At 55.1% G+C, this 7,826-nt stretch overlaps 1 protein-coding gene across 2 annotated transcripts; it reads right to left on the bottom strand.

Annotated features, from left to right (window-relative positions):
- Nucleotides 1–292: 292 nt before the first annotated feature.
- ITGB1BP2 (integrin subunit beta 1 binding protein 2) lies at nt 293–7,045 on the bottom strand. 2 transcript variants are annotated; one of them, XM_075106925.1, is made up of 11 exons: nt 6,871–7,045; nt 6,604–6,653; nt 6,449–6,505; nt 5,717–5,850; nt 5,488–5,600; nt 5,163–5,221; nt 4,172–4,242; nt 3,825–3,927; nt 2,543–2,662; nt 2,026–2,088; nt 293–752 (listed from the first exon to the last, which is right to left on the bottom strand). In XM_075106925.1, the coding sequence occupies exons 1-11, from the start codon at nt 6,932–6,934 to the stop codon at nt 507–509; spliced, it is 1,080 nt and encodes a 359-aa protein (XP_074963026.1). In that variant the 5' UTR covers nt 6,935–7,045; the 3' UTR covers nt 293–506. The 2 variants fall into 2 exon arrangements, with proteins under 2 accessions (XP_074963026.1, XP_074963025.1); XM_075106924.1 differs by having other exon boundaries at nt 5,717–5,862; nt 6,871–7,036.
- Nucleotides 7,046–7,826: the final 781 nt, after the last annotated feature.

Raw genomic sequence — 7,826 nt, 5'->3', positions numbered from 1 at the left:
GAGCAGGACATCAAGTCCCCCTTGGAGCCACAGGCAGTGGTGACACTTCCCTCTTACAGCTCCCTTTCCCCGCCAAGGAGGGAGTGAGGTGGCATGGGGGTTTAAACTCAGCTCAGCCTGCTACCCAAGGGCTCTGCACCCCCCAGAAACGCCAGGGTGAGGCAGAACACTGAGCTATTAGCACCCCAGCCCCAAGGAGACCTGGCACTGGCATAGGCTCCCTGAGGTGCAGACAAGGGGGCTCCTTCCATCAGCCAGCCTCATCCAGGCACAGGAGAGGGAGACACAGATGGCAGGGTTCAGCTCACTGACATTTTTTAAGCACCTATCAGGAATTTCAGAGTATAACCTTTGCTCTGGGTTTTATTACTTCCCCCTTCCGACCAGGGGAGAGGGTGTGCTGCAGCCTGCACGTAGTTCCTGGATGGATCTGCTCCTCTGGAGCTGGTGCCAAGGTCCCAGCAGCTCAGGAGCTGGCATTGCTCAGCTTCTGAAGCACTTGACTGTCAGTTGCTTGGTGTTCCCATCTCCAGCTCCTCGTCTTCCTCCTCTGACCAGCTCAAGCTGTCATCTGAGTCCTCATCCTGTGCTGCCCTAGGCTCCTCTGTGTTGGCAGCCTCCTGCTCGCCACGGGAGTGCAACCTGCTTTGGGGGAGCTCCAGCCTGGCCCAGGAGCCAGGGCTTGCTTTGCAAAGCATGATCTCCACCTTGGTAGGGACCATGCTCACAAAGCTTTCCTCTATTTTGATGACCTAGAGAGATGGAAAGGTACAGTGAGCTGGGCAGGGGAAGGCAGGCAGCACACGCTTATCCTTCCCCTTACTGGCAGAGGAGAGGAGAGATTTCTCCTCATGAGCCATGAGATAGAGCAGGATGAAACCTGGGCTCCAGCTGAGCTTCACAGTGTTACATCTAAGCAGCACCCCAGTGCTGGCACAGAGCTCAGGAGAGCTCAGCTAGCCACGTGCACGGCTGCAGTACAGCCCTCTCCCTGCAGCAGCAAACTCTGCTGAGACACAGGCATACCCACACCTGGCAGCATGCTCTGCTGCCTGCGGGCACAGGAATCACACCAGAAATAAAGGCAAGAAATGCACATGCAAATTTCTGAGTCTCACTGCTCCTCCCCAGCAAGCAAGCACCTGGGAAATCAGAGAGCAAGTCTCTCCCTTCATACCGCAGCCTGCCTGCAGGCACAGCAGGATTGCACGGCGAGACAGGGACCTGCTGAGCCAAAGACCTACAGAGCTGGCAGTGACATCCAGCTCTGCTCTTAGTCCAGGATTGATTGATGCAGCCACCGGCAGCCTCCTTAACAGCCTTCCTCACAACCCCTAAGGCATTTCATAGCAGACGTGGCTATTCATGCCGGTACCTGGGCAACCTGGCTCCCAGACCATCCCAAGGAGAGCAAGCCAGCACTGTGGCAGCATTTAAAAGAGAGTAGCCAAGGTGCCTTGTGTAGTGCAGAGCAGTCAAACGGACACCAAGCCCAAACACAGTACTGGCATGGCTCCCAGGTCATGCTACCACTACGGGATGGATAGAGAAAAACCTAATTTCCCCATCAACCTTTACTGCTATAGAAAACTGGCACTCTGAAGATAAACAGGTCCTCTCTGCTGCAACAGCTGTGGTGGACCTGCGTTCTCTGCAAGGCTTCAAGAGCTGGCTATGAATCACACCAAGGGAGGAGGGACTATGAAATGGCTGTTTGTTCCACACATGTGCAAGCCAGGGAAGAGATGGCGTCCCAGGGGCACAGCATTTCTATGCGATAATACAGCCAATGTCTGGCTCATGCTCCATGCACAGAAAGGACTGTGCAGAAATTGCAGCAACAACCATTTTGCTGTTTTTTTTAAAGTCTGAGAATCCTGACTACACAGAAGGTAATTTTCCGTACTGAGAGCCTGTGTTTGGGGCTGCAAATGCTTCTCCCAGAGCACAGGCTGTCTCACAGCAGTGCAGTCTAGCCCCACCCAGACTACTGGAATAGGGAAATCAAAGTAAGCAGGATCTTACCCCCCAGAGATCCAGTTCTGCCTGGAAAATCTTATTCCCTTCAAAGACGACATGAACTTCAAGCTGAAAGATCAACAGAAAATTATCTGAGCAGTTAGTACAGCCCTGCCAGAGCTCTTCCCACAAACAGTGCAGCTGCCTTCCAGCACCATAACGCATCCCATGTCCTGGCTCCAGTGTAATAGTCTGGCAATCCCTTCCACACCTGGGAGCATTTCACCCCCTTCAGAGCATGCTGGGTTCACCTCTGGCACCAATCAAGGCATTCAAGGCTAACAAAGTCACCCACTGAAGATGAAAGCGACTGAGCTGGAGTGGCCAGGAAGATGTAGCAGCAAAGCTGCCAGGCTCTCAGCTCGGAGACAGCAGGTCAGCAGTGCCAACCCCGGTTGCAGCAACAGACCAAACAGGCCATCAGAGAGCACTAGGCACCCAGCTGGCTCCTGGCTGTTAGCTTATCAAAATCAGGTGCCATGAAAGCATGTATCCCTAGTCCAGCTCTGCCAGACCCACTCACCACAGTGCGGTTGGCTTTCACGCTACTGAGGGCTGGCAGAGGGTTCTTGGCATAGACCGTCACGACCACCTGGCTGCCGGTTTGATGCCAGTCCTGCCGGCACGACACTGCCTTCTTGTCCTGCCAGGGAGAGGAACCCGTCACAGTGCAGCATCTAGCCCAAGCACACCCCAAACAGAGGGGATGTCTGTGCCAGAGGATGCTCCTTTGCGTGTCTCCTTTGCAGAGCGCCAGCTGAGGTCAGCATCAGCTAAGCAAGATCAAACCCTGCCTTTCATGCAGGTTTTTTGAGGGGAGGTGCTCATGTGAAGGTGGGCGGCCCCTGCCATGGGGCATCTGTGCTGTGCTTGGGGTTGCTCCAGAATGTCCTGTTAAGACCAGGGATGTCTCCTCCTTGTTCCACTCACTCTGCTGTGCCCAAGCTCATTGGTGCTGTGCACAGTTGGGAAACTCAACCTGGAGGGCAGCGCAGGGGGCTGTTTCAGGATGTAGATCACACCACCATGCTAAACTTGGGAGACAAAGGAGCCCCAGCTGTCCACATTTCAGCTTTCTCCCACAGGATCCCTACCTCGTCCTGCCACAGGCAGCTTTGGCCCCACCAGGCATTTCTGAGCATCACCAGGAGACAGACCCCCTGCAGCCCTCAGCATTGCCAGCCAAAGAAATGCCCCAGGAGGGATCCCAGCCCCAAATTCAGGTGACAATTAGCACAAAGTTCATTCACTGCAGCATCCTTTACATTCACTATATGTTTTCTGCTCCAGATGTGTAGTCACACAGGCACACACACACGAAATATTGGGAATTGTGATCTTCTCCCCATTGCCGTGCCACAACACCATGTCACTATGTAGATGGAGTCCCTCCTGGGAAGCGGTTGCAGAGGGAAAGTTTCATTAAAACCACATTCAGTCATCTGCAGTAATTTGTCAAAACTTTGGGGTTTTTTTTGCAGGGCTGCCTGTCCCTATGCAGCAGCCTGCAGTGCTGGCTATGCCATGCCAGGGGCCAGCTCCGGCCTCATTCAGCTTCGTATTGCACATCTGCCCATTGGGTGTGAAAGCTGACACATTTTGTGAATGCTGGAGCAGCACTTTAAACAGCACATGGGTGAAGATTAGGCATTCAAACCCTGCAAAGTCATCTGTTGGCAATTACGAAAATTAAGATAATTAAACCCAGAAACCCATTTGGATGCAGAGCAGGGGAAGGAGTACTCTTCTGGTGCCAGTAACAGCACTTTGCTCACATGAGTAATCCCCACCAAGAGCTCCCTTACCCCCTTCCCCGTCCAGCAGTGCTGCCCACTGCTGCAGCCTGGCTGGTCCAGGAAGGCGCTGAAGTCTGTCGTTTTAACTCTGCAGCAGCTCCAGTACTTCATCCTGGGGAGAGCAGGGTGACCTAAGCAGGGAGCGCCCGCGGGAGCAAGAAGGGGGACCACAGCAGGCTTCGGGGCGGTAGGGAAAAAGAGTTCAGAACCAGCAGCTCCCCCTGCCCACCTGTCACCCAGTGGGGTGTCACCCACATCTGCACTGGCTGTGCTGCTGAGGCTACACAACCTTGTGATGCGGCACTTTCTGCCCTCAGCAGGGTCAGTTTGCTCCCTGGTAAAGGGTTGTTTCTTACCCCTCATGGAAGACAGGAACGCCAGGATGGAAAGTACAAACCTCTGTGTTGCTCTCCGGGCCCTGGTAGATCTGTGGAGTGACAAGCAGAAGAAAGTTTCGTCTGTGCCTCTGGCACGGCATGACATCCGCCCATTGATGCCCATCCCTGCACAGGGCACAGCACAATGCCCAACATCACCCTCTCACTGGGTCCAGCATCTGTGAGCTCTTACTCTGGGACTATGCCCAGCTGGCAGCTCAGCACTGGTCCCTGCTCCCTGCTGGCCACCCTAGCCTTGTCAGGATCCCAGTGTCATCCCCATGACCCTGGCAGCAACCCTTCTGTATGCCCTCTCCCAAACACAGCCTGGTCCCAGCCCAGGGCAGTGGGCGAGTTTGGACACCACAGAAACTTGCTCTGAGGTGCAAGGGACGATTTGTCCACCCTCTCCCTTCCATTCTTTCCCAGAGCATGTCAGTCTTGTGTCCTCATCCACCTCCCACCTTTTGCTCCCTGCTTGCTCCCCCCTCTGCTGCTTTCCAAGCATGCTGACCCTCCCGCAGCTTGGTCCCTCCGGCACACACCTGAAGGCAGGCAGACAGTACTACACAAGGCAGTCTTGGGGCAAAATAGAAAGTGGGTTGTGCTGCATTAATTAAATGCAGCTGGGGATTATTCCACACGCATTTTACCCATATGCCCATATCCTGAATATGTGCTGTATTTCACTGCAAGCAATTAGCAGAAGTGAAACGCCAATGTACCGCCAATGTACCACCAATCCAGGAATCTGGAAGCCTCTTGCAGCAACATGGCTGGGAGGCAACAGAGGCAGCCACTCCAGGGACGGGATGAGCAGGAGCATACAGAGCTGATGGGTATTTCCAACTCCCACCCACCCTGCCCTGCACCTCATGGCAGCTGGGAGACAAGCCCCCATGCCAGACCTGTGATGCTCCCATTCACGTGGCACAGACTGTGCAAAGATGGGACCCTGCCAGGTACTTACCGCCTTGCAGGCTGCGTTCTTGCAGGTGTTGCCAGCTCTCACCTGGGCAGCTGCCCCCCCTGTGAAAGCAACACAGCTTCACCCCGGGGCACATGCCACCCATGCCTGTCCCCAGACCATCCCTGCAGCCCCACCGCCAGCTCCCCAGCTTAGCACGCATGGCTCCTGAGCACAGCCCATTGCAACACGCCTCTGAGACGCATCTCTGTGGGTTTGCAGGTGGCTGAGCACACAGCACTTCCCATCCTGCACTGAAACTGCCATGCAGAACCCCGCGCTGAACTTGCCACATGCAACCCCACTTCCATCCATCAGCTTTCACTACCTGCACAACTGCCCTCAGGTGCCTTTTTCTTGGAGGATAGGTTCAGTTTCTCTAGTGCCTGCTCCAGAGACCGGGATACTTTAATTGGCAGCAGTTGTCTTGTCTCATCAGGGCTGGGAAACAGCAGCAGCAAAGGCCAAGTGGGGTTGTTTTGCAATTTAAGTGTCATTGCCTCTCCTGAGGAAGCAGCCGTGCAGCAGGGCAACACTGTTAGCTGAGGCTGTCTCACCTTGGTCTTTCCCGCTGCATCTTCTCTGCTGATTTTGGTCCTTGGATGAGCTCCTCCACTGGTTTGGCCTTTGACTCATCTGAGGTGTCCTCTTGGCTGAAAGGCTCAGGGGGCTTCTCCTTGCTGTGAAACCCCTTTGTGCACCCCTGAGTAGCAGAGGCAAGCCTGATGCCTGTTTTGCCCTCCCTAATCTGGTGGCTGTTCCCAAACCCTGAGAGTTTGTGTGCACTGGTGGTTCTGTGTCCTGCAGGGATGGGTTTTCACCCTACACCAGGGCAGGGGCTGCATCCGCAGGGACTCCCAGGGATAAGACAGTATGGCAGCCTCACCAGGGCCATGGCAGACAAGTCTCAGCTCTGCTGCACCCCAGCCTGGCAAGTGAGGGCAGCAAGAGTCTTCCCCACATCCCCAGGGCCTCTGCTGCCTCCTCCTCCACCCCAGGACTGCTCAGATATTCACAGCTGTGTTAGCACTCGGGGCATTTGTGTTCATCCCACAGGATCCTGGTGGGGGATCCCAGCCCCTTCCAGCACCCTTCTCCAGAAGCACCTGCCCTGCACTATGGGAGCATCACCCTTACTTGCAGGATCCTTGGAAGCAGATAGGAAATCCCTGGCCAGCAGGGCGAAGGGGGCAGCCTTGGTGCAAAATAGGGACAGGGCAGGGCAGGGCAGGGGTAAGGAGGAGAGGACAGAGGAGCAGTGGGTGCATTTGGGCTGGCGGGTTGCTCACCTTTATGGAGAGGAACTCTGAGAAGTCTGTTGTGCGTTTCTTGCAACAAGACCAGCCCTAGGCACCGGGAGGTGACAAACTGGTCAGATATGGGCAATCCCGCTGGGCACAAGGTCCCTCCCTGCAGCTGCAGCCTCAGCTCCTGCCCCACTCACCTTCAAGGCATCGTGGAAGATGGGGATGCCTGGGTGATACAGGCAGGAATCTGAAAAGGGAAAATCAGGCAGAACATTTCAGGAGGAGTAATCCTGCCCACAAGCCACCTGTAATGCCTGGCAGCTCCCGCCATGCGGGCTGCCTATGCTGGGCTCAGCTCAGCCCTGCGTGGGAGCTCAGGCTACAGCATGGCAGCCGAGGCCACAGACCAGGAAAGTGGCATGTGTTCCTGCTCACCCCAGTGCAAGGCAGACGAGTCCACTTACCCTCGGCATTGTGCTCAGGGTCAAACCTCTGCCCACAGCCCTTGTTGTAGCAGAGCGATGCCATAGCTCAGGCGTACTTGTGGTGCCCTTCACTCCTTCCACAAAAATCCCATCAATCTCATCCCTGCCTGTGATCCCCCCTCTGCTTCCTCGCAGTTTCCAGCCCAGGCGCTGGGAGGTGGCTTTGCCTATCTTTGGAGGCAGCTGGAGGAGGTGGCTGGTAACCAGAGAGCAGGCTAAAAATGGACATAACAGCTCAGCAGCTGACGGGACCCGGCGCCCACATTATCTCAAGAGGCATTTCTGTCCTGCCCCTGTGCCCAGAAGAGGGAACGGATGCTGCGGGGTAGCTCCACACCTGGGGTAGGCAGAGGACCTCCCAGCATCTGCTGTCCTGCCAGCGTCTGGCATGCAGGCACCACCCCGCTGCTCTCGCTCAGCTTGGGGAAACCTGCAACTCCTCTTGACCAACTGCTCTCATTTTTTTTAGCATTTATAGAAGCAGCTGAAAGTTTCCTGCAAAGGAAGGGAAGAGACTTCTCAGAGTCCCCAGGCAAAACCTGTGCTGATCTCCCCCAGCACCAAAAGGCATGACCATCTGCTAGACACAGGCACCAGCAGACAAAAGGAGTGTGCATGGCCAAAACATCCTTCAATGCAGGGCCTTGTGCAACCCAGGGATGGAATCTGTCCCCCAGAAAATCATTGTCATGACAGAAGAGCACAAAAACTTATGGGGGCCCCCCATACCCAGGTTTGCTGGGACTCCCTGCTCCCATTCTGGGACCAAAGGGTTTTCTTCTACAAACAGGAAACCCTCTTGAGACTGAAGATTTTACTTAGTTCCTACAAGCATCTAAAACAAATATTTTCTTTTTGATGGTCCTCTTTGCAGAGACAGCTGTTTCCTGGGTGCTACCCTGACCTGCCAGTGCACACAGCACCAGAAGAGTGTT

Source organism: Phalacrocorax aristotelis, chromosome 11 (assembly GCF_949628215.1).
Source record: "Phalacrocorax aristotelis chromosome 11, bGulAri2.1, whole genome shotgun sequence".
Classification (NCBI taxonomy): domain Eukaryota; kingdom Metazoa; phylum Chordata; class Aves; order Suliformes; family Phalacrocoracidae; genus Phalacrocorax; species Phalacrocorax aristotelis.
This window is presented reverse-complemented; position numbering and strand designations above follow the sequence as displayed.

What these genes read in the sequence shown, in the direction of transcription:
- ITGB1BP2 (XM_075106924.1), bottom strand. Translation starts at nt 6,934, where the DNA reads ATGGCATCGCTCTGCTACAACAAGGGCTGTGGGCAGAGGTTTGACCCT. An exon ending in CAGAGTTCCTCTCCATAAAG is followed by an intron (nt 5,863 to 6,448) that starts GTGAGCAACCCG and finishes TCTGCTACTCAG; the next exon opens with GGGTGCACAAAGGGGTTTCA. An exon ending in ATGCAGCGGGAAAGACCAAG is followed by an intron (nt 5,601 to 5,716) that starts GTGAGACAGCCT and finishes GCTGTTTCCCAG; the next exon opens with CCCTGATGAGACAAGACAAC.